At 57.8% G+C, this 25,905-nt stretch overlaps 1 protein-coding gene and 1 non-coding gene across 17 annotated transcripts in view; one reads left to right on the forward strand and one right to left on the reverse strand.

Annotated features, from left to right (window-relative positions):
• Positions 1-25,905, reverse strand: part of COBL (cordon-bleu WH2 repeat protein) — a 184,951-nt gene that overhangs the window by 17,543 nt on the left and 141,503 nt on the right. For all 16 annotated transcript variants that reach the window (XM_051853146.3, XM_051853142.3, XM_051853141.3 and 13 more), the window contains one exon: positions 4,529-4,829. In XM_051853146.3, coding sequence (XP_051709106.3) covers positions 4,529-4,829 — 301 coding nt within the window. The remainder of the gene's footprint in view (positions 1-4,528; positions 4,830-25,905) is intronic.
• LOC127492722 (small nucleolar RNA ACA64) lies at positions 3,263-3,395 on the forward strand. The gene has a single exon (XR_016223451.1). It is a non-coding gene; the product is annotated as a small nucleolar RNA ACA64 (small nucleolar RNA).

The raw sequence follows: 25,905 nt of genomic DNA on the forward strand, positions 1-25,905 counted from the left end.
ACCCTTCCTTCTCGCTCACGCCATTTGCTCCCCGCCAAGGGCTACAAGGGGACAGCCCCTCTTCCTGCCTCCGTAATGCACAGGATGTGTGCCTGCCGTCCCTGGGCTTGGAGAGCGCCTCCCGGGCGTGCACTCCGGAGTCCCTGCAGCAGGAAGCAGTGCCTGGGTGCAGGCAGCAAATGTGCACAGGTGTTTCTCTCCCGGGCTCCCTTCCCCTCCTCCCGCCCCAACTCCCAGCCAGCCAAGCTTCAGACCACGCTTCTCAACTGACAGTCTGTTGTAGGAAAATAGAGCGCAAACACAGCACAGACTCTTTACCATCAGGCTGAGCGTGTGGAAGAAGCTCGATCCCACGGTGCCAGCTGCTGTGGAGTGGGTGGAGATGCGGGGCCACTGCTGCATGAAACAGGAAGACGGGGACAGCACTGGGCTCTGTCCTGCTGCACAGAGCCCGGGGGTGGGCACCTCCGTGGGTCCAGCCCTCGGGTGCTCAGAGGGTGCTGCCCCGCCAAGGTGGGCACGCACAGACCTGCCTGCCCTTAGCATGGGCTCACCCCACTCCCAGCCAGACAGGAAGTGGGAGCAGCCATAGCCAACCAGCGTCAGGGAGGCAGGCGCTTGGGGAGTTTCTTGGTTTTCATTTGCAAAGAGCGAGACGCAGAGAACAGCCTGAGCGGGAGGCACCTGAGCCGCGGGGCGTGCGCACAGCCTGCCCAGAGCCCCTGTCTGACGTGGCTGGGCTTCCTCTAGGGCATCTGCACGGGGCAGCTCAATAAAAACATCCGAGCGGAGAGAGGTGTCGCTCCCAGATAGCACCTTCTCCTGCGGAGGGTTTTGAATGGAGGCTTGGGCAGCGCACAGTGGCTGCGTCCACACAGGTCAGCTCCCCACGTCTGCGTTCCTGCGTGCACAAAGCCTCCGGGCGCTGCAGCAACAGTGTCTAACTCAATGCACTCACACATGAGTGTGAGGCAAAATCCTGCACTTACATTTAAAGTACAAAGAAATAGATGGAACTAACATGATTATTGAATTAGTTCCAAATTTAAGAAATTAGTTTTTAAGGATTTATGTATTTAATTATTCAAAAGTGTGACAAGGGAGGAGGAGATAGCGAGAGAACAAGCAAGCATGCACATATATCCACTGGTTCACTCTGCAGACGGTGCAGCACTGATGTTCGGGCCAGGCCAAAGTCAGGAGCCAGGGACTCCATCCTGGTCTCCCGAATGGGTGGAAGGCCGGGGCCCAAGCTCTGTGGCCATCTTCCTCTGACTTCCCAGGTGCACTAGCAGAATTGGAAGCAGAGTAGCTGGGACTCAAGCACTCTGATACAGAATGCTGGTGTCACAAGAGGCAGTTTAACCAACGAAATGGCTGCTTTTCATTCTAGACGTGGTACACATCTTACACTGCAAACACATCTCAATTCAGACCCAGAACTTGCCAAGGGCTCAGCAGACAGACCTCGCAAGTGGCCACAGTAGTGGGCAGTGCAAGTTCTTGTATGTGTCTTAAACAGTCCCAAAGTTCAAGGGCACCAGACAGGGTCTATGACGTATAAAATGTTTCTACAATTTCCCACAGTCTCAGAGTTCCAGACCTAGAATATGCCAACTGTGTCTAAGTGAGCTGCACAAAGCACAGAACCCAGAGAGCAATGAGGCTTCAGGGTCCAGAACACAAAAACTATGTCGAAAGTGACCAAGTCTCAGGACGCAGAGGTTGGTGGGATTTGCTAGGACACCAGGGCCTGGTTCCCTCTGAGCCCCTCCACGAGAGCTCAGCCCCTAAGGCCCTGCAGGCCGCAGCACAGGGTCCCACAGACACTGTTACCACCACTGTGCCCACCATATACGGACAGGCAGGGGCTGAGAAGGGACTTTAGGGCTGCCAGGAAGAGGGTGGGGGCCTCACGGGGCTCCCTGCACCTGCAGACGCTACACTCTGTCTTTGGAAGCACTGTGGTTTCATTTTGGCTCACTGTCCAAGGAAAAGCCTCCATCCTGCTTAGTCACTCACTCCTTTTACCCCAAAAGGAAGGTCAGAACTCAGTACAACATCTACACTCAGCTAGATAGATGGCCTCACGCAGCAAGGCTGGCTTTGGGTTTCGGGCTTGGAAACCGTGCCAGTTCCACTCTGATCTCGCCCGGGGGAGGGGGATGTGGTATCCTGCCTGTCTGTCCGTCCATCCTACCTCCATCATCCACCGACCATCTCTCTCATCCACCTCTCCATCTGTCATCCATCTATCCTCTAGGGTATTTTTCCAGCAAAAGTGTTCTACGTAAAGAGGAAGGTGACCTGGGTCAGACACAGGACACAAAGACCCCAGCAAGTCAGCTGTGAACAGTGTCACACGATGAAAGGTTGGCTGCGCTGGTCTCACGGGGCAGTGCTGCGTAGCTCAGCTTCTTCCCTCAGGAAGCTGAGCCGAGAGGGGAGTCACTGGCCCAAAGGCACACCATGGACACCCCGGGGCAGGTCTGACCCAGGGCAGCCCCACGAGCCACATCTTCACCCTCGTGCCACTGCTCTCTAGGTGTCAGGGGCACTGGTCTGGGTCCCCCTGAAGGGCAGCTGCATCTGGGGTGAGCTGTGCACGGCCTCTCTGCCTGTCACCCCCAGGGCCTCCATCAGGACGGCAACGGCCCCTGCACACCTCTGCTCCAGGTCTGGCTCAGGCTGCGTTCTTCCTTGGGCAGAATCTCTGTACTGACGACTGGGCCAAGTCTCCCCTGCTCCAAGGCTGCCCACAGGGGTGGGCACACGTGAGGGCGGATGACGCGTCCTGCTCCTACTGGGATAAAGCGCCAGGATCCAGAGACTCAGGGACCATCCTGCCTGTGGCCCCACAGAACACCACTCTCATATTCGGGTAGAAGTCAGCAAGATTCCCTGACCATGGACAGCAACAGCCGAGACAATGCCACCTCCCGCAGTGGGTCCACAGGGGCCACAGACGGGAGCGCAGACCTGGAGGGCACCAAGCAAAGCCATGTTTCTGCACGACAAGTGACTAAAGGGAGTGCCACTGTGTTCTCTGCCGCCACAGACATAGGCAGTGTGGGGTCATCCCGACCACACGCAGCCCGTGGGAGCTGGAGGGAGGCCGGGCCAGCAGCTGCAGCCTGATGTCCTTTGTGAGGACATACAAACTCAGCCTTAGGGTCGTGCTGCAAATGCAAGGGCAAGGCTGCCCATGCGGGGTGTGTAAAACATGACACAAAAGTCAATGCGAACAAAATGTGACCTTGGTGTTGGCTGAAAATCACCCCAGTTTTGACCATGGCCACGGCCGTGGCTGTGGCCGAGATTCCGTGCTTAGAACCACCAGGCACTCACCTCCCATTGCTCTGGTTTGGGAAGGTGAAACCCAGGCCCTGACAGATGGAGAAGAAGAAATAAACAAAATAAAATAAAAGGTGACTGACAACACAATTGATGAGTGGTTTTAAGGAAACAATTGCCACAAAATGTGCAAAATACGGAAGCTTCTGCTCATTCTCGTGATTGACTTAGAAACGTTTTTTAGAACCCAGCTTACCTTCTATTTATGCTTGCACAACAGTCTTTATTTGACCAGTTACATAAAAGGTGCAAAAACTGAAGGCTGAAGAGGATCAGTGTGGGAGCCAGGGCCATGTGCGGTGGGTGCAGAGCTGGACAAAGGCACGGGAGTGACGGAAGGGGCTGGAGATGGGGCGAGACACACGGATCCCCAGGAAAAGGGGCACAGGGGCGGGGCGTGGAGACGAGAGGGCACCCCAGCCTGTCTCTCAATCACACAAACACCATGGAGGTTTGGGAGGAAAAGGACGAATTCCGTGCCTCTCATGTTAAAGGTAATTACTGGACAGCAAGGTAGAATGAGATTCAGGTCAGGCTGCAGGCACGGAGTCAGTCCACGCGTAGTAACCGATGAGACAGGGTGGGCACAAGCTCTACTGGTCAAGATTTCCACAAGGGCAAAGGCTGCAGAAAGGCTAAATGCTCACAGCCATAGGACAGCCAGGGTGTCACGTGACACCCTCATGCCCGCAAGCCCCGGGAAGCCGGCCAATCATACCCTGGTGTGGGCTGGACTGACAGCCGCCAGTGTGGCACAGGCCCGGGAGGGCAGTGCTGGCCAGGGTGTGGGGAGCAGTGCATCACATTCCCTAAAGTGAAGACGAATCTTTCTGATGGTCTAATAATTTCTCTTCTAGAATATTCTCTATGTATACGCAGAAATTCTACAGCCTGGGAAAAAGAGAATGACTGACGTGCTGGCTGCCAGGACAGTGGATAAGGAAATGAATGAGGGATGCCGGCTCATCGTGGGTGACGCCTAGACACGGGGTGCTTGTGGGAGGGTGGTGGGGGCTCAGCATTACATGTGACGGCAACACCCACTCCACAAACAGCGGAAGCCCCCACTGAGGGGGACAGCCCCTACCCTTCCCAGGAGGGTCACCATGACGACTGGGTGTGGCCCGCGCCTCCCAGGATCACCATGGCGACATCCACACATCTCGTCACTCACCTTGGGTTCATGCTCCCAGGGCCGTTCCTGTCCCACGGAGGGCTCTTTGGGGGACCTAGCTCCGGGGTCCCAGCAAAGTCCTGGTCGCTGCTGTCCTCTTGGTCAGTGGCCCACTTATCTTTGGACTTCAGGCTGTCGTGCTGTGAGTCCAGGGAGACGATGTCGGAGGGGGAGCTCATCACCCCCGAGTCCTCGGTCGTGTCCTCCGAGGCGAAGCAGCTGCCCACCGACGCTGTCTCCTCCGCTTCCACGGGCACTGGCGCGGCTCCGTCCACACCGGTTGGCCCCAGGGGCAGGCTCACTGGATAAGAAACGCAAGGCAAGGTCAGCAAGGCCACACCAGGCCCGTGGAGCCATGCGGAGCTGCACCTGGCCCCTCTGGGATCAGGGACTGGGGTGCTCGAACTGGGGGGCAAAGCCTCTTTCAAACATCACGGCTTCCTCGCAAAACATCTAAGTCGGGAGGAGCCATGTGTGGCTGAGGCAAAATTCTCCCTCAAAAAAAATCAGCGTTTGCTGAATCTGCCCTTTCGATCTGGGTGCTCTTTGCAATACGGGAAAGCCATTTACAAATTCAAAAGATGTGGCCGATGCAACTGCGTCCAGGCCACCCTGGGTTTAACCCAACGGTGTTGAAGTCAGTTCTTTCTAACGACATCAGGAACCACCGGACCACCTGGACCTCTAAGCAAACGGGGGGACTGAGGGACGGCCTGAGAGTATGCCACAGCTCCACTCAAGGCTCAGCCTGAAAGCCCAGCGGTGCCCTCCCTCCCTGGCATCCGGGCCGTGCCTAGTGCACACGTGTGGGACAGCAGATTTCTGCTTAAGTCCAGATGATCTTGGAAGACGGCTTGCAGGAGCACTTCAAAGAGGCAGAACCAAGCATCCTCGGCCCAGGCTCGCTGGCCCCTGGGAACTGACATGACAAGATGCTGCTCAGGTGGCGCTGTCAGAGCCGAGCGCCGTCCAACACGGACTGTCCTCTGCAGACACGTTACGTGCACGCGGTGTAAGTTGCCACGTTTCCCTTACTGGGCCAGGTTCTCTCAGCTCCCCAAAGCTGCAGGCCTGGAGTTGGAGCCTGACGGGCAGGCACACATGTCTCTGGCCCAGCTGCAGGCCAGGGTGCTACTGCTGCCGCAGAGAGATTTTAAACAGCAAGACAGCTGCAGACATGCTGGCTATGCACTGTTTAGGACAGTCAGAGAACAAGGCATAGTGCCAGTGCCTTTTGTGTGAAAATCATCCCTCCCGTGAACACTGGATGCTTGGACACAGCAGGTGATGTCACACACTCAGCATCACCCACATTTAACCAGACAGCAGACCAACAACATGCGACAGACACAACCAAGCAAAACCCCTCCAGCTTTTCCCACCCGACAGTGAACTTGAGAACAAGACTTGGAGAGCAAACACGTTTCACGGAAGAGTGGGAAGGAAGGAACGGAGAAGGAAGCAGCAGCCGTGAGGGCAGCAGTCACACGGGCACCGTCAGCTGAATGCAGTGCAGGGCTCGGGCACAGCCGCGCTCCCAGCTTTCCCCAGCCCTTGTTACGAGACAAGAAACGCTGCCTGTGCCGACCACACCCTGGGGCCTGCCCGCCACGGCTGCTCAGCCTCCAGCCTGCAGCCTGCTGACTGCGCTGGCCGTGAGCACCAAGGTGCCGTCCACAGGGCAAACCACGCAAAAACCTGCACCGCGGCAGCCGTCAGAGGTGGGCGAGACTGCATTTCCTGCTCTCCCTCCCTGGCCTTTGCCACCGTCACTGGACAAGTGGGTTCACTGGGACCAGCACCCCTTCTCCCGTCTCTGCTGTACATGGACCACACAGCTGGCAGGTCACAGAGACCCAGACCCAGTTTCAGACCCCAGCAGAGCCGGTTACAGCCGGGAGGGAAGGGGGCTGGAGGAGGGTGACGATGCCGGGGACTGAGCGTCACGGGCAGCTCTCCACTGCCAAGGGCCTCACAGGAAGGGCCGGCGACTGCATCTGGGGACAGGGACTTCCAACGCCAGGGATGGGTGCCGGCTCCGGGCACGTGTCCAGGGCTGGGGGGCCCAGTGGGCACCCCCCAAACTCCGGGGCTGGGGCCAGCCCGCTCCCTTCCCAGTAGTCAGCACGCAAGTGTGAAGTCGTCCGAGGAAGCTGCCCCCATAGCCACCTTCTCAGCCGGCCCCTGGGCCGGGGAGGCCTTCCTCCCCCGACTCCCATCCATCTTGTCCAGCTCACCCCTTCTCTCTGCAGGGGGAAGGCCGTGAACACTGGGCAGGACTTGTTTCAGACACCTCAGGAGCTCTGAGGCCAAAATGAGGAGGGACAAGACCCAGTGGCATGAAGCGAGCTGACCGCAGACCCTCAGTGGACGCGGAGAGAGCTGTGGCCGAGCCACCGGACACTGAGCCTCATGCCCAAGCGCCATGGGTTTGCCTGGCGCAGCGACGGGGCCTCAGGAGGTGGCTGAGGGGGGCCTGGGGCCACGCACATGTGCTCCCCGCCTCTGCCACATGCTACTGCCTCAAGCCAGAACCTCGCGCCAGAGGAAACCTTTGTCTGCAATGTCCCCGGCCCATGGCACCGTGCTACCAGCAACAGAAAATGGACAGTCATTGTCCATTTCCCACGTCGCCTTCCCTCGGGGCCCGTAGCCCGGCCACAGTCACATCACGAACTGGGCCTGCCCTGGGGCTGGGCAGACAATGCTGAGCCCACCCGCCAGGGAGCTCATGGGGTCCATGTGTGTTGTGAGGGGGGAGTCCCACACCCACGAGGGGGCAGTCGCTTGAGGGCCCGAGGAGAGGGCCTGTGGGCACCAGGCCCCCACAGCAGGGCCTGGGACCCGCCTGGGGAGGATGGGGACGGACTACTGGGCAGGGAGTGAGGTCCGACGGAGCGCAGAATCCGGTGCGGGTGCTGCAGCTGGCAGAGCTGCGCGTGCAGGCCGTGCAGGCCGTGCAGGCGTGGGGCCGTGTGAGCCGCTCTCGGCGCTGGGTCTGGGCACCTCTGGCAGCAGCCCTGACTCACACAGGAGCCCGTGTCCCACGCGGCGCTAGTCTGCACCTGGGTGGGCGTCAGTCTCCAGGGGTTCCTGACCACGAGTTGGCAGGAGCACCCGGGAGGACTTTGCCCAGACGTGCCCAGACCCCCATCCTGTGCCCACCCCCATGCTCTTTGCCTGACTGACCTGTGAACTTCACACATTCTGACAGTTTCCAAATGAGATAAGAGCTCAGGAGACTTCTTCCTTCATCGGTCCTAACTGGAAACCCGGAACGTAACAGAACAGGAGCTGCGTAGGCTGCGACAAGGCGGGGGCCCATCCATTGTGGCGTTTCCCACCCTCACCACAGGCCCAAGGTGGCCAATGAGCCCAGGGGGCCTGGACCCCAGCCTTAAATCAGGGGCCCAGGAGGGAGCGCAGGTCTGGGGGAGGCCCTGAACCCCACATTCTATGCTGAACTGCAGACAACCCTTTCCCCTTTCTATAAAAGAAGCAAGTTCTTCCAGAAACTATCAAAATCCCTTCTGGATCTAGAATGTTCTATCATGGAAAGCACAGATCAGAATGTCGGAGGCAGCAGTCTTGCTACAACTGGCTGTTGGCCAAGCAGAAGTCTGAGAAGGAGTCAACATCGCCATCCCCCTTCCTGCCACCGTCAGGCGGCCCTCAGGGGCCAGGTCTTCCAGGTGATCAACGGCAAATCTGCTCCTTCATTTATGGGCTAGAACGTTATCACTGCAGGGTTTTACAAATGTGAGTAAATGCATTTACTTCATCTTCAGTGGAAACCTAATATAAATTCATCATTAGATTCTTCTTTGCAATGAATAGCCACAGAGCCTATGTAGAAATATAACTCCACCACTGTCCACCCAAATTATGCAACCCCACGCTTCAGGTGCCGTTGTAACTAAGACGGCTTGACAGATTCTCCAGCTCAGATGTGAAGAATAACTTCAACATGATTGAAAATCTTTAAATTTAATTAAATTTTTAAATTGAATTTAAAAATTTTAATTTTTCCTCTTACCATAGGTTGTAGCATTAAATTACTTTTATGTATACTTAACTGTCATTGCAGTAATTAGCAGCTAGCAAAAACCACATAAATATTCTAGAAATTTAGACAGTTGCTAAACAAAGTGGTAAAATGTCATAGGAAATGTATTCTATAATGAGCTAATTGGTTTTTTTCCCAACTAATCCCTTCCAAATGACTAGATTACTTGTTATTGCTAGAATGAGGCGGGCTTGGCACAAACCCAATTCATGCCGTTCACTCTTGGAAGATACAACATGGGAAAAACACCAGTGAGCAGAGGGCAAGAGGGGCTCTGTTACGGCTGCAACCTCCTGCTCAGGTTTTCAAATTCACCCTCTGCTCCAGGCCAACAGCAACTTCATGGGTCTGCCCCCAAGTTATGGTTACTGATCTGTAACCTGGACAAGGTCTTTTGTCCATTTGGTGAGAAAGAAAACCTGGAAAACCCACCTGAGGCTCCGCAGGATTTGCGGCTCTGACACCAGGGCTGTTACCCTCCCGCCTCAGGCCAGTGTCCCCATTTGTCCTTGGTGCTGTGTGCCTCAGGGAAGTGTGCCCAAGGCTTTCCTGGTGGGGAGGTGCCTGGGACCAAGCTGGCCACAGGAGGTTTGCAAGCACTTCTGTTAGAGAGGCAGACCACCTGGAAACTCCTGGTGTTCTCCTGGGGTGTGCACACCCGGCTGGACCCCGCCAACACACGCAGAGCATCTCAGTCCAGCTAAGAGCTGGCTGGTGGGTTCCGCCCAGCCTGCGCCAGGGATACCTAGTGGGGCTATTCGTTCTACGCAGGAGAGACAGGCAGGTGACCACGGAGCTGGATCTTCCAAGACATGGCTCTGGCAGGTGGCAGATATTGGGTCAAAGGCTGGCGATGACAGGCACACGAGGCAGCGCGGGAACCAGGGATAGCTGCAGACAAGGTGCTGGCGCCTGATCGTGTGCAAAGGTGCAGAGGAAAGGCATGGAGAGCAGTGTGGGTTTGGGGTGAGCCTTTGAAGATGCGGCCAGCAGCATGGCAACCCCAGGCTTTGCTGCCCCCTCCCTCTAAATGAGCCCTCGTGCACGGCTTCCTCAAAGCGAAGTCACCTGTGCAACCCTCTGGAAGCAGCCTGGCGCCTGCTGAGCACTGCTTAGCTTCTACGTGAACGCGCGTCCCCAAACCCTGGACTTGGCCGCTCAAAGACACCACACAGTGGAGCCAACAGCACAACCAGTTGGTGGCCCAGCACTGCCCCGCTCTGGGGCTGAGATGAAGGCTGGCCGACTTAATGGGCCGGAACACAGAGCAGGGTTCCCTAAGTACTCCTGGTGCCAGTCACCCGTTTCTCTGCATCTGCACCATAACTCTAGCTCTGAATCTTTATGCCTGGACAGGAAATTCTGCTACCCCACTGGCCCTGGGTCATCAGTTTCTCCTATCTGGGTGAGCCACAGTAGATGTGCCCCAGATGGAGCAAAGCCCTGTCAATCTGAATGCATTTACATGGTGATTGGTCCAGTGACACGCAGGAATCCTAGGCTGGGCCAATCAACGTCTTCTCCAGACTTCTCCTCCACAGCTATGGGGAAGACGGTCTCATTGGCTGGAATAAGTGTGAATAAATGGCACAGTTTCACAGCTCATGGCTCCTGTCATGCCCATAACAGATTCACGTCTTGGGATTCCCAATTGCGAGGGTATTTCAAAAAATCAGTGGAAAGATAGATTACAAGGACCCTACGCATGTGAGCTAGACACCACAGAAACTCATCTCACTTGATTAATGTAAGGCATCTTTCGATTTCTTGGGACTAAAGAGTCCTGTCTAATCAATTCCCCTCATCTTTCACATTTATTTTTCTCTGTGGTGTTTCTGTTGTAGGAAGCATGGTTTGAAAACTATGAGGAGGTCCACAAAAATCAGTGGAAAATGTTTATTATGAAAATCGGCATGGATTTCAAAAATGTTTCCATCAAAATAAACTTGTCTTTAAAATTAATTAGTTAACTAATTAGAGAGGCAGAGAAAGAGGCAAACAGAGAGCTTCCATCTGCTGGTTCACTCCCCAAATGCCCACAGTGGTCAGGGCTGGACTGGGGCTGAAGCCACGAGCCAGCAAAGCAATCCAGGTCCCCCAGATGGGTGGCAGGGACCCAGCAATATCAGCCATCGTCTGCCTACCAGAAAGTGCATCAGCATCAGCAGGACGCAGAGTCAGGAGCCAGAGCTGGGAAAGGAACCAGCTCCCACGTGGGGTGAGGCGTCTACACGGCCAGTCACACCCGCAACCCTGAATTCATCTTCTGGTTCCATCTTCCATAGCCCTCAGAGCACAGGGGACCCTCCTGGACTGTGCACTTGCACATGTTGTGACCTCGGGACAGTCTCAGAGCTCCCAGCTGGAGGCTGGCGCCTCCTCCTCCTCCTCCTCGACCACGGGTGGGGATAAAGCCAAGCCAGATTCCAGCGGGGATGCTTCTGCCTCAGGACTGTTCTCAGCTGCTCACAGGGAAGAACCCGAATGCCACTGTGCTTTGTTTCCTACCACAGCCGTGCACTGTGCACCATTTCAGCTGACAACAGCAGGTGCACGAGGGCTCCGTGAGAATGGTGGGGAGGGGAAAAGGCTTACGGGGCAGCGCCGTCATAGCCATCGCAAAGCACAGAGCGATGCGGTGTGCATGTGTGTGCGTGACGCCAGTGTGGAAGCACAGAACGATGCGGCACGCATGTGTGTGCGTGATGCTGGTGCGGAAGCACAGAGCGATGCAGTGTGTGTGTGCGTGACGCTGGTGTAGAAGCACAGAGCGATGCAGCGTGTGTGTGTGTGCATGACGTCGGCGCAGAAGCACAGAGCAATGCGGCACGCATGTGTGTGCATGACGCTGGTGTGGAAGCACAGAGTGATGAAGCACACATGTGTGTGCATGACGCCGGTGCGGAAGCACAGAGCGATGCGGCACGCATGTGTGTGCATGATGCCGGTGTGGAAGCACAGAGTGATGAAGCACACATGTGTGTGCATGACGCCGGCGCAGAAGCACAGAGCAATGTGGCACGCATGTGTGTGCATGACGCCAGTGTGGGCAGACCTGCCAGCTGCCCGTCATATGAACGAACAGCACCTGCCATTAGGCACACTGGTATTCCTGGCCAAGATGCTCAGCCAGTGAGGTGCCGGCTGAGGTGTTTGCTGTACCCAGGAGATGCTGCCTCGGCTCTCCAGTGCCCACACACTTGGCTTCCTGCATCTCCAGGCACCACAGGCTGCGATGAGTGACCGGTCCTCTCCGCCCACCTTGTGTGCGTGGCTCCAGGGTGTCTGTGTGGTGACTGAAAGAGCCGTTTCTCAGACGTACCCCAACAGTAAGGGTGGGGCGAGGGTGTCGCCTATCCCTAGGACCAGTGAGACCTCCCCTCTCACCTGTGGATTTCGGAGCTTCTACCAAAATGTGTCTCCACGTGTGTGTTCCTGAGCACGTGTGTCTCAGAGAATGTTCTGACGTTGAATTCCTTCTCAACAGCGGCCGTTCTTGCTTTATGTGCTTCTCCACTGAAATTGTCCGAGGCACTGACTACCAGCGCTCACTTTACGGTTGGGATCTAGATCCTAACTCCACCTCCAGTAGAGCTAACCCCTCCGATGGGTGCGTGTCCTCTCTCACGCGCTGGCACATTGCCCGCTGGTTTGGGTGTCAGCAGGGCTGGCCTCCTCGGGCTCACCTGAGTGTCACCCTTCAGGGAATGGCATCCCTGGGGGAGCCTACAGGTCCACGCACAGACAGCGAGTCCATGGGGGCAGGGACAGGAACCCATTTGGACCCAGTGGTCAGTTTTCCTGATAGCCACAACAGCGACTCAGGTGGATGGTACACTCAGGCACTCAGAAACTGAGGCTACACTTTGTTTCCAGGGCATCTAAAATTCCTCCTTGGCACGACTGACTGTGCGGCCCACCTCTGCTGACCTCACAGCTCCTCTGTGCTGACGTCATAGCCCCGCCTCTGTCACCCTCACAGCTCCTCTGCGATGATGTCATAACCCTGCCTCTGCTGACCTCACAGCTCCTCTGTGCTGACGTCATAGCCCCACTTCTGCTGACCTCATGGCTCCACCTCTGTGCTGATGTCATAGCCCCGCCTCTGCTGCCCTCACAGCTCCTCTGTGCTGATGTCATAGCCCCGCTTCTGTTGCCCTCACAGCTCCTCTGTGCTGACGTCATAGCCCCACTTCTGCTGACCTCACAGCTCCTCTGTGTTGACATCATAGCCCCGCCCCTGCTGACCTCACAGCTCCTCTGTGTTGACGTTATGGCCCCGCCCCGCTGACCTCACAGCTCCTCTGCACTGATGTCATAGCCCCGCCTCAGCTGACCTCATGGCTCCACCTCTGTGCTGACATCATAGCCCCGCCTCTGCTGACCTCACAGCTCCTCTGTGCTGACGTCATAGCCCCGCCTCTGTCACCCTCACAGCTCCTCTGCGATGATGTCATAGCCCCGCCTCTGCTGCCCTCATGGCTCCACCTCTGTGCTGACATCATAGCCCCGCCTCTGCTGACCTCACAGCTCCTCTGTGATGTCATAGCCCCACCTCTGCTGACCTCACAGCTCCTCTGTGATGTCATAGCCCCGCCTCTGCTGCCCTCACAGCTCCTCTGTGCTGACATCATAGCCCCGCCTCTGCTGACCTCACAGCTCCTCTGTACTGACGTCATGGGGTTGAGTGAGACTTGAGACTGTGGGCCAGCTCAGCTCAGCACTGATCCGTGCAAGCTACAAATGGAAGCCGAATCTGGACAGCGGCAGTGGCTGCTCAGAAGGGCAGCACCGGCCTTCCTCCTTATCTGGTCCACGTGCCCCTGGAGGCGTGCGCGTGGTTCTTCCTACTTGGCAAAGTACAAAAGCATCGCAGCCAGTGAATCATTTCACCTACGCCCGAGGCTACACAGCACAGAAACGACCCGCCGGGTTCACGGAAGGGGCAAGCCCATTCAGGATCACAAAAACCCCGTCAGCCGAGAGCACCAGGAAAACGTTCCACGACCCGGACTGGGAACACCTGCATTTAAGTCTGCCCCCGCGTCCCGTGGCTGCACTCGTCCGAGGATCTCGCCCCACGTGGAGCCGTTCTTCAAGGAGAGGCACCGGGCCTCTGCTATCCAGGGGCTTCACTTCTTGGTGGGCACAGACAAGGGGGCGGCGGACAGCAGCCCCTCCGGCCAGACGGAAGCCACTGCCGCTGCCTCTCCCCAGCGCATTGAAGCTCGTGGATTTCATTTAGCCCAGGACCTGGATGGCAGCTGGATGCTCTGGGACTTGCCCAGTCGCCAAGGGATGTGACCTGGTTGGCACTGACTTAGGTCTGGCACGCGCAAAGGTGTCCTGGGCCACTAAGGGACGCTGCCCCTCTCCTGGGCTGATTCCTTCGGATCCCCCTTTTTATCATTAGCACCTTGAGGACAGGCACGTGGCCCACGTGCACCGGGCTTCCGTATGCAGCTCCTCATCTCAGTCTGACAGAACCTGAGCAGACTAGGACTGCTGTGGCTCCGTAGAGCCTGTCGGGTGATACCTGGCTGCCGCACTTCTCGGTGTCTCTCTATAAAAGGTCCCCTTTCATCTGGGCACTCTACCCCACCTTCCTACCCAGGGTCCTCCCTGACCCCTCCCTGCGTGCTGGGCAGGTCCAGTGGGGTCGGCACTTTCCCTTCCCCAAACTCCCCTCCCCACCACATGAATTTCCCAGCCCACCTCGTGTTTGTTTTCAGCCATTTTAGGAACTTCAGTTTTTAAAATACCACTAGCATTTCTAAGCATTTAAAATAAAAGTTTGTGTAAGTTTTCTAGCTGTGAATAATTTAAATTGCATTCAACAGGCTGCCTAAAACCCTCTCTGAAAGTCATCGGGCCCCTTGTGGGCAGGGGGTATTCCCGTCTCCTAAGTAGCAGCTCCCACTTCCCACCCAGCGCTCGCGACCTGCCTCCCTTTCATGGGAACTGGCTTCCAGAGCCTTCCGCAAGGCTCCGGACAGAGGGACCATGTTAGAGTCCTCTGAGAGAGTGGGGAAGTGACACCTAAGAACAAGCCAGCCAGGTCCCCAGCATGCGAAATACACCCAAAACAAGAAGTCAGCTGGGACAAACCCGAGACGAGACATGAGCGTGCAGGGGACCCCGGCCGCTGCTCCATGGCTCACAGACCTGCGCGTACTCAGCGGCCCTGGTCACGACCCCCACCCCCGCGGCCTTCGCTTCCACGCAAAGGACCACGGGTCACCGACCATGTGCTCTGCTCCTCCCCAGAGCAGGTGTGCTCCTCACAGTGCGGGTGTAGGCAGCGCCAGGGTGGGGGTGCGGGCAGTGCAGGCTTGGGCAGCATGGTGCACCAGGGGTGCGGGTCAGGCGCTGGGGGTGCAGGAGGGGCGCGGCGTGACCAGGCCTGGCAAGGCACTGGAGTAGGCGAAGTGTGGCGTGGACTTCCGCCTCTTCCCTGGCCCAGCAGGCAGTGGCACCCCATCCGGAAGCGCTCCGGAGGCGCCGCAGTCCAGAGCGGTCTGGGGCTGTCCCCGCTCTGCCTCCCAGCGCCCAGGTGGCCCGGCCTCGCCTCACTGCCTGCGCGGGATGGGACCAGGCATCTGGGGCGGCCGCTGAAGCCTCACCACGGGGTGGGCTCTGTGGCACCCCCGCCCCTGCCTCAAGCCGGTGTTGCCCTCAGGGGCCTCAGCGAACACAGGCCCTCGTCCTGTGCAGGCCACACCTCCCGGGCCCTGGCGCACTGGGCCACCCCCAGGCCACGGAGCACGTCTGCAGCCAACCCAGTGCCTCCGGGGAGCTCGGGCAGAGCATCTCCGAGTGAGGGCGGCACTTCCGGGGAAGGTAAGGTCCCCACACGTGGAGCGGGGCCACCCTCGATGCCTGCAAGGGTCGGCAAACCCCACAGGCTGTTTGGGCAGGGGCGGCAGCACACTCACCTCCCTTTCTGTCCCTCTTCACCCCTTCCTGTCTCTCCCTCTCTCATCTCCTTTGCACCTGAGCAGTGTAAGTGAACTGGGTGTGCCAACTCTCCAAACCCTCCGGACCTGGGCCTTGCTCGGACCCCGACTTCCGGGCGAGGATGGAGGCTTCCCCAGCCCCTCAGTGTCCCCGCGAGCTGAGACGGGGGAGCACTCCCCACTGGTGCTGGTGGCTTCTCTGCAGTGGCCAACATGGCTCGATGGTGTCCGCGTGACACTGTGGTGTTACTTTTGTGCTGGCATAGGGAAGCATGGGCATTCGCTGCTCAGTGGGGCTGGGGGGAGAGGGGACCACAGGGACACAGCTCAGCACATGCAAGACGTAGCCCTGGGCCCCCAGCCTCCGCCGTCATACCAGACTGGCACTGGGTCCCCATCTGGGCCTTGGCACCTGGCACCATGGCAGCCCTGGACAGTTCCAGGGTGCAGATGGTCGGCAAAGCAGCCTCGGGACTGCCAGACTTGCCCCATGGAGTACCCACAGCTCAGAGGCCACTGAGATGGGCGAGGGTGCAGGGCACTCGGCTCAGGAGACCTCAAAGGCACCAGGCTGTCTTCAATGCCCTGAGAAATGGAACTGTGAACAGAGATCCTCACTGGCTCAAACACAGGCACCGGGACGGGAGGAAACACACAGCCCATCAGGAACAGGCTCCAGTCTGGCAGGCCAGAGGAGCTGAGCGGGTGTGTGGGTGTGCACAAGTGTGCACACATGTTCACAGATGCTCAGATCCAAGCCAGGTGGAGAGGAGTGCAGGAAATGAGGGGCAAACGCGTGCATGAGTTGAGGATGGTGCCGAAAGCTGCAGCCCACACTCGTCACCAGTGGACGTCGGGGCCGTGGGTTGTCAGCCAGGCCCTGCCTGGGAGGGGGCGCTCAGGGACAAGTGCAGGGGTCAGAGCAGAGCAGCAGCTCCTGTGTGAACTGGGCAAGGGTGGAATTCAAGGTTCTGGCAGACAGAGGATGCACACTGGCAAGAGGGCCACACACACCTGGGGCAAGGCCACCGCGGCTGTGGCCGCTGGCTGCAGAGCTGGGGGCCTGGGCACAGAGTCACAGCCTGGATGTGCTCTGTGTCTCTGCTTGGCACAGCAGGAACCACCCCGTCTCGGCTGTCGCATCAGCCAGGTGCAGCCATGCAGACCCCGGTTGTCACACACAGGGCTGTTTCCTGACACTGGCGTGCAAGTCCAAATCTGCGGCACATCAGAGGGAGAAGCCAGCGCCCAGGACAGCCTGGCAAGGGTGGAGCCTGGCTGAAGTGTTGACCTCCTTTGTCCTAAGACGAGTTTCCTATCATCTGTGCTGCACAGAGATCTTATTTGTACCACAAGGGCAGAGACAACACTGACCTACAGTTGTGGTAAAGACGAAAGGGTTAATCCATGGGTTGGGGGGAATTTCAGCCACTGTCATCGCCTGCTTTCGCTCTCTCCACACCAGGGGAGCCATGCAGACCGAGGACCTGCCCCTCTGGCTGGAGACTTTGTGCGACCCCACCGTGCAGCTGGTGTGCAGCCAAGCCTGGCCACCTCTGCACATGTCCTTTCTGGCTAGTAAACAGCCTGAAGGGTGGGCAGCAGGCTTACGTTCAAAGACGAGTACCGGTGAAGGGACTGGAGCTCACCAGGACAGTGGAGGCACATCTCTGCCCTTGCAGACAGGGAGGACAACTGCTTCCTTGTTAAATCCCTTTCCAGTGGTACATTGTAACTAACCTCATGTCTGCACACAGCAGCAAATCAATGCAATGACAGTGTGTACCCATGCATGTTTGCAGTGTGCACATACACATGTAGGCAGGTTGCATGTGTGCACACACGCATGTGTATGTGGTGGAACTTCTACATGTGAATGTGTGCACTGTGTACATACACATGTTGTGCCATGGGAGGCATGAGCATTTCTGCATCTCAGGTGCACGCACCCCAGGCACACACGTGCATATGCGTTTGTACGTGTGCACTGAGAGTGTGGCAGTGGAGCTAACATATGTATCTACTCCCCTTGCACCTACCAGTCACGTCTGTACACATGTGCTGGTGTGAGTGCGCACACATATCCTGTTTTAGGCCCACTGTTCACACGAACAGCAAGGGGTGGGGTGCCTGCCGGTTGGGGCACAGCCCCCCTCCCTGTAACGTCAGGCAAATCCCTCGATGCTTCTGACCTCCCTTTCCCGTCTGTAAGCAGTGGGCCCAGCCCTGGGGGTGCAGGCACTGGAGGCTGCTTTCTCTGTGGCCGTCGTGGGGGAATGCAGGCATACACACCCAGCCCAAGGCTCACTCCTCCCACAGCCGCTCTATCGGCCAGGTCGCCAGGGCTCCCCCTGGTGGCTGACAGTGGAGATCTGCGGAGGGGATGCTCACAGGTGCGCCATCACGCCACACCCCGCGGACACCTGCAGTGACTGTGAGTGAGGCGGGCTGCCTGCTGCTGCAGAGGCCCCACCTCCTTAGAGAAGCCATCCCTTCAGCCACCTGCTGGCCTGGGCGTCCAGCCTGCTGCTCGCGCCTGCCACTCCCGCCGTGGGCAGCTGGAGCCAGGCCAGGGCAGCAGGGGAGGGGTGGGCCTGCTCTCCCCTACTTAGAGCCGGCCAAGCCTGCGCCCGCTCATCGGGAGAAACTGACGCAGCCTTCAGGGGCACCTGCGTGTTCAGCCCCAAACAAGTCTCTGCGGCTGGGCCTCGTCCCCTCAGCACGCTCTCCGCTTCACCAGGCCTGGATTCAAGCACGCAGCGTTCCTGCTTTCTAGTCTTCTGATCAGCTTTCTGAACTCTGACCTCTCACTGTTAGAACTGTTCTTAAACCCAGTTTGGAATTTTCCCCACTAGACTCGCAGTGCTGGGGCTGCTGTGGTGCAGCAGGTTAAGCTGCCGCCCGTGACTCTGACATCCCATGTGGGCGCCGGTCCCAGTCCCGGCTGCTCCACTTCCCATCCAGCTCCCTGCTGTGGCCTGGGAAAGCAGAAGATGGCCCCAGTGCTTGGGCCCCTGCACCCAGGTGGGAGGCCTGGAAGAAGCTCCTGGCTCCTGGCTTCAACCATCTTGCGAGTGACCAGCGGATGGAAAGATCTCTCTCTCTCTCTCTGCTTCTCTAATAAGCAAGTCAAACTAAAATGAAAGAGTAACAGCGCTGTCACAAGGTCACACACAGTTGTGGGTGTGAGGTCTTACTTGTGTGCACACACATGAGATGAAGGTGATGACAAGGGGTCAGGGGGAGACAGGCGTGTTCATTGTCTTGCTCTAGGTGTTGGCATCATTGGTATTTGCAATGTCAAAACTTATCAAGTAGGCCAGTGCTGCGGCTCACTAGGCTAATCCTCCACCTGCGGCACCTGCACACCAGGTTCTAGTCCCGGTCGGGGCGCCGGATTCTGTCCTGGTTGCCCCTCTTCCAGGCCAGCTCTCTGCTGTGGTCAGGGAGTGCAGTGGAGGATGGCCCAGGTGCTTGGGGCCTGCACGCCATGGGAGACCAGGAGAAGTACCTGGCTCCTGCCATCGGATCAGCGCAGTGCGCCGGCCGCGGCGGCCATTGGAGGGTGAACTAACGGCAAAGGAAGACCTTTCTCTCTGTCTCTCTCTCTCACTGTCCACTCTGCCTGTCAAAAAAAAAAAAAAGTTGACAAACAGAATCTACAACATGGTAATCCCATCAATGTTCCCCCTACACCACAGCTTGCAATATTCAATGGAGTCTTATTCTCCTGCAATTAGGGACAAAAAGTTCGGTGTAAGATAGTCACCGGGCGAGGATCTGGCCTAGCAGGCAGGGTGCTGGCTGGGAAGCCCACGTCCTGCGGGTCAAGCGTGGTTGTGCACCTTGGGAGGCAGCAGGGCAAGGCCGCAGTAGCTGAGTCCCTGCCACCCACTGGGAGACTGGATCGGGCACCTGCTTCCAGCTGCAGCCTGGCCCAGCCCTGCTTGTGGTAGGCATCTGGGGAGTGAACCAGCAAAGGGAGCTCACTTTCTCTCCAAGTTATTATTTTTAAAAATTCACTATTGTTTTGCATTCCCTGAACCTGAATCTTCGTACTTCATGTTTCTGTCACTGAACCCAAAGACTCCCCCTATAGGCCATTTGTGACGACAGCACCAGTTCAGGCTTGAACTTGACCCTCAACCTTACCAGTGCCCTGTGCTGTTCCAGCGTCCTGCTCTGCCTGTTTGAATGAGGCCTGAATGGCAGAATACAGGGGCTGCCAATCAAGCTGCAGGGCGTAGGCAGAGCCCCCAGCAGTGAAAGAGGAGGGCCAGAGGGGCGGGACAACCCACAGGTGCACAGAGCTGCGTCCCCGCTGGCCGAACCCGCAGCCCTCCAGGTGTGCGCTCGCTTGGGCGTCCACCCAGAGCCATAACTACACTCCCTGCAGTTCCCTTCCCAGACACACAGTGGCTCCAGGAAAACGGGCTCTGGGGCCTGCGTGCAGGGAGCGGGCCGCCCAGTACAAGCTTGGAGGGAGGGGAGCCAGCACCTGTTCAGGGAGGCACCTGGGTGTCAGGTGTGGCCTAACTTCCAACGCCGGCGGCGGCCTGGTGGAGGGGCTGTGTCTGTGGGCGCGGAGGCCGAGCCGGCGGCCGCAGTCTCTCCTGGGTTCAGGACTCGGGGGTCTGTGTTCCGATTCTCAGCAGCTCTGTGGTTCACACACAAGAGCTGGGGCAGAATCACTGTCAACCCCGCCCCCGTCCACACGCAGCAGGAGAGCGCAGCGTACTGGCCAGTCCACCGGGCGGGGCCGAGCGTCTGGGGCACTCGCCCCTCACACCCTAGCCGACTCCCCCGCCCCGGGCACGGCTCCCCATCCCAAGATGCTCGGCGGCTCTCAAGCCCTTTTTTGCTTCTCCACTGAAGAGCACGGGCAGGTGCAGCCCCTAGCTCCCGCAGCCTCACTGCTGGTGACGAGAAGGCGCCCTCACTAAGAGGGGAGAAGGGGAGCCTCCACGCACGTAGGGGTGAAAACACAAGGCCAGGACGAGCAGCTGGGATCACACAAGTTCCAGCGCAGAGTCGCGCGGGGGGGGGGGGGGGCGCAGTTATGTGCTGCCGTTGGTGACAAACGAGCCACAAAACTGGAAAACACAGAGAACGCTGAGCCTTTCACAGAGGCTGGAACCCTGTCTGCAGGTGGCCTGTCACTGTGACACCAAGGGGCCGGGGGAGGAGGGGACTGGGGGCGGGGGAGGAGGGGACCGGGGCAGGGGGAGGAGGGGGGAGGAGGGGACCGGGGCCGGGGAGGAGGGGACGGGGGACAGGGGAGGAGGGGACCGGTTCTGAGTTCTTCTTCTGCTCCACATTCCGTGACAGCACACAAGCTATGGGAGTCGTGAACAAACAGTCCCGTGTTCCGGAACCTCATTAATGTGAAAACACGGATGCGGTGTGGCTACCACAGGCTAAAGCGATCACCGGGGAGCAAACAGTCCTAAGAAAGTTCCCGAGTGTCTCAGGTCTAGAACCAGGAGCACTTACTCACAGGTAAGCGGCTTCAGACCCTTCCTACGGAAAAGCCCAAAGTGCTGGTGGAGTGAGAAGGCAAAGAGCACCACGTGCCCCTGGCTGCAGTGTGGTCCAGCCTGGTCCACCATCCGCGGCCGGCACAGTAACCAGGGTGGAAGGAACTTCGGCCAAGCACGGCTTGCTCTTCCACCTGAGTGTTTAATATAAAACCTGGACCCCCAAGGAGACCCCTTGTTCTGTGACCTTGTGTAGGGACAGGCCTGTCCCAGGCCTGCCTGATTAGTGCCTTTTGTGGGCAGCCTGGGTGACAGCGTGGGGAAACGGAACAGAGTTGGCTCCTAACGAGATACAGCGGGCTGGGTAGCAAGAGCTGGGCTCTGAGTTGAGCCAGGAACGAGAACCTCAAAGCGCTTTGGGAAAAACTGTCTCATCTCATGATTGCATGTTACTCTTAGAAGGTTCTAGGGCTGGTGAGCCCAGGGCCACAGCATACACACGTCTGCAGAATTGCAGATCTCACCCGACGGCTCTGAAGTCTACTCGACCATCGGGGTGACCCCACACAGAGATCAGAAAGGTGCTGCCGCGTGTCCTGGGAACACGGGCAGGGAGACCGGAGACCCCGAAGACTGCATTTCCTGTGTCGGCTGAGCCAGCTCTGTCGAGTGTGGGCTTTTCCCTGCTTCCATGGCCACGCCCTCCACTGTTTACCAGAGCTTGATGTGTCTTGGCAATGCACTTGCTGGCTCTCTGATCACGAAGTCGAGGCAGCCCAGGAGTGAGGCTGCAGCTCCCACAGAAGTGCTGACCGCTGTCGTCACACTCGGGCCTTCCCGACGTCCAGGTCAACAGTCCCTTTTCTCGTCCAGACTTCTCCACTGAACGACTGAGGTCAAATGGCTGCTACTCATCAGGTAAAAGTCCTTTATTGCAATGCAAAAGAGGCACTTTCTAACTGCTTCTGTCTCCTTGTGAGTAATTTCTGTAACTGTGTTCTCACGGACACGTGGCCCTAAGTGGGCTCTGGGAGGCTCTAGCTTGCACTTCTTTATGATTAGCACCTAGATCAGCTGAGACAGTTGCCACATTAGGCACAGCTAATGTTTTCATGGGGATTAATGAGACAGCAGTCTTATTAGTAAGGCATCATTTTCTTTCTTTGAGCAATAATATTTAAAAAAAAAATCTTTCAGTGAGAACCCTGATGGGCCTTGATGGGTCACATGTATCTTGGCACAAGGAGAGAGAGAAGAGCTACCTTTCTCCCCTCGACCCACTCGCCGTGATTAGGGGCTGCTCGACTCTCATTCACTGGGTCACTTTCCTTGAGACCAGAGGGTCCCGTACTCAAGGAAGGCCGGCCATGTACATGTGCACATGGTGGCTGCCACTCACCATCGGCAGCCTTACCACGGCATGCACCCAGCACGAGCCAGGCCCTCAGGACAGAACTGCGTGCACCCAGCACAAGCCAGGCCCTCAGGACAGAACTGAGTGCACCCAGCACAAGCCGGGCCCTCGGGACAGAACTGCGTGCACCCAGCACGAGCCAGGCCCTCGGGACAGAACTGAGTGCACCCAGCACAAGCCAGGCCCTCGGGACAGAACTGAGTGCACCCAGCACGAGCCAGGCCCTCGGGACAGAACTGAGTGTACCCAGCACAAGCTGGGGTCCTCGGGACAGAACTGTGTGCACCCAGCACAAGCCAGGCCCTCGGGACAGAACTGAGTGCACCCAGCACAAGCCGGGCCCTCGGGACAGAACTGAGTGCACCCAGCACGAGCCAGGCCCTCGGGACAGAACTGAGTGCACCCAGCACAAGCCAGGCCCTCGGGACAGAACTGAGTGCACCCAGCACGAGCCGGGCCCTCGGGACAGAACTGCGCGCACCCAGCATGAGCCGGGCCCTCGGGACAGAACTGTACGCACCCAGCACGAGCCAGGCCCTCGGAACAGAATGAGTGCACCCAGCATGAGCCAGGCCCTCGGGACAGAACTGTGCACTGCAGGCAGTGGGGCTGCGGGAGGGGCTCGGGGACACATAGTTCCAGGCATGGAGTCAGGACTCAGTGGCTGCGGAGACACCTCCCGGCTCCCTGCCTTCCGTCCTGTGAACTGGCGAGGACACAGTCACAGGAGGACCAGAGAAGCACGGAACGCAGGGTCGCACCCACCCGGCTGCACGGTCGCTCCCGGGTGGCAACTCCCCCAGCGGCCCCTGCACTTAGCTTCACCAGGTGGAGGGGACATTTCAGTTCTGTGCAAAATGGCCACACAGCCAACGTGTGGAAGGAAACTGGGGAACAGCACAGGATATGAAGTAGAAGAAAGCGGCTTCCCAGTGGGCTAAAGAGAAGCAGGGCTCCCCTCAGAGCCAGGGGCGGCAGTGTAGGTGGGCGGAGGCTGAAAACCCAGCTTAGCCCCGAATCTTCACCTCCCGCACACAAGCAGGAACCTCAGCCAAGGGTCTCGGTCACTTATGCATTTATGTGTAAATTCCGAGGAAAGTGAACCACAGGTGCACAGGGGCCCCTCTGCCCCAAAAGGTGGAAGGAAGACAGAGCAGAGACACAGGGCAGGTCGGAGGTCGGAGGTCATCCGTCAGACGCGCTTGGCATGAGTGGGGAATGACGCACAGCAGTACACTGTGGGGAAAAGATGGCACAGCGTGAACGCGGCCCCGCGCGGCCGTCTGTCTGCCCCAGCCCCTTCAGCCCCTGGAGATGTAACGCTGCACGCAGAGCCGTGTTCTGGCCAAACGGCAGGATTTCTGCCTGTTTCCTTTGACTCTGCCTCTGTCTGCTGTTTCAGGGGTCTGCTGACCCAGCATGCAGAATTCTGACTCCCACAAGCGTCACGCCGCTCACTGCCGGGCCGTCGTCTGGTTTGCTGTGAAGGCTGAGGTGCCGGCAGGCTGAAGCCATCTCCCGCCCCTTGCAGAGACGTCCCCGGCTCTTGCAGAATTTCAGGAAAAGCACAGCCCCGTCCTGGGGTGCCCTCAGCGTCACCTGGGTGGGCCTGGGGGGCCACAACTGCAGCTGGGTGCTGTCGAGCCCCCGGGACCCGCTGTCTTCCCCAGCGACAGACCAAGCCAGGTGTACAGGCCACCTCAGGGCAGTGGCTGAATGTTCCAGAAGGCCTTGGGGGACAGCAGTGAAAACAGGGGGCTGGTGGGGGTCTGCACCACATACACCAGCCTCTAAGACGCAGTTCAGAGGAGTACCCTCGGTGCGGGAGTGCTCGGCCCCTATCCTCTATTCTGTCTTAGCTGGAGGGGCTGGCACTGTGGCGTAGTAGGTGAAGCTTCTGCCTGCAGTGCCGGCATCCCATATGGGCGCTGGTTCTAGTCCCGGCTGCTCCACTGCCGATCCAGCTCCCTGCTGTGGCCTGGGAAAGCAGTAGAAGATGGCCCAAGGCCTTGGGCCCCTGCACCCATGTGGGAGACCCGGAAGAAGCTCCTGGCTCTTGGCTTTGGATCAGCTCAGCTCTGGCTGTTGCAGCCATTTGGGGAGTGAACCAGTGGATGGCAGACCTCTCTCTGTGTCCCTTTCTCTCTCTGTAACTCTGCCTCTCAAATAAATAAATGAATCTTTTAAAAAAAGGGGGGGTTCTTAGCTGGTAAAACAAAGTCATGACAGGATATTTATCAAAAAACGTACACGATTTTGGAGAACTCAGGATGCTCGTGCCTTAAGAGAACTTAAATTTACATGAATTCAGGAAGAAGTTCTCTTGACTCTTGACATTAAAAAAAAAAAGATTTTATGCCTGACTTCTAGGTGCAGGGGAACCTCACACAGGCACCGTCAGCACCGACCTACAAAAATCAAAGGTGATTCTACTGGGGCCGGTACTGTGGCACAGTGGGTTAATGCCCTGGCCTCAAGTGCCGACATCTCATGTGGGCACCGGTTCTAGTCCCGGCTGCTCCACTTCCGATCCAGCTCTCTGCTATGGCCTGAGAAAGTAGTAGACGACGGCCCAAGGCCTTGGGCCCCTGCATCCATGTGGGAGACCCAGAGGAGGTTCCTGGCTCCTAGCTTCATCTCCAGCTGTTGCGGCCAATTGGGGAGTGAACCATCGGATGGAAGACCTCTCTCTCTCTCTGCCTCTCCTCTCTCTGTGTAACTCTTTCAAATAAATTAATAAATCTTTAAAAAAAGTAATTTTACCCTCCGTTCCCTGAACTAAACAATTTGTCTTTCTTGGCACTGCCGCTAATACAGTGCTCTGCTGATAACGGGGAATGCCCAGCTCTGTGGGACCCGAAGGCACACACAGACACAGATCTGCGGTCAGCCCACCATGCGGTTGACAAGTAAGTGTCGCTTGGACACCACTGTCGTGTGACAGGAGTAAAACGGGGAAGAGCGCGAGACCGGGAGGCCGCGCGTTGAAACTCACCCACCCAGCACAGGACTGGCTTCGCAGAGGTGGTGCTTTGCTCTGTCACTTACGCTGGACTGGCTACAGAGGGGCCACGCGTTCACGTGCACCTGACTTCCCAGTCATCCTCGCCCATCCGGCCGCCTGGCAATGTGGTGCAAGCCCGCACCTGTGCCTCTGCCTCTGCCCTGGTGTATGTGCCCTTCTCCCATCCTATCTCCATATTGAGAACTTTGTAAAAGGTGTTTAAAAAGGGACACTTGTGTGCACACTGAAAATCCATCTGCTGGGAGAACACGATGGCTGTCACTGGTCCGATGCAGGAGAAAATGACCTCTCCTTCCTTCTCGTGTGGCTTCCCAGAGCTTCGCCAACTGCCCTGGGGGAATGCGTAGGAAAATGACCTTCATCGGGTCGTTTAATTAAATAACCCAAAGACAATTAAGGAGTTGTAATTTGAGCTCTGCGTGCATTGATCTTTAAATCT

Source organism: Oryctolagus cuniculus, chromosome 16 (genome assembly GCF_051225735.1).
Source record: "Oryctolagus cuniculus isolate XC-2025 breed Fujian yellow rabbit chromosome 16, ASM5122573v1, whole genome shotgun sequence".
NCBI classification, from domain to species: Eukaryota; Metazoa; Chordata; class Mammalia; order Lagomorpha; family Leporidae; genus Oryctolagus; species Oryctolagus cuniculus.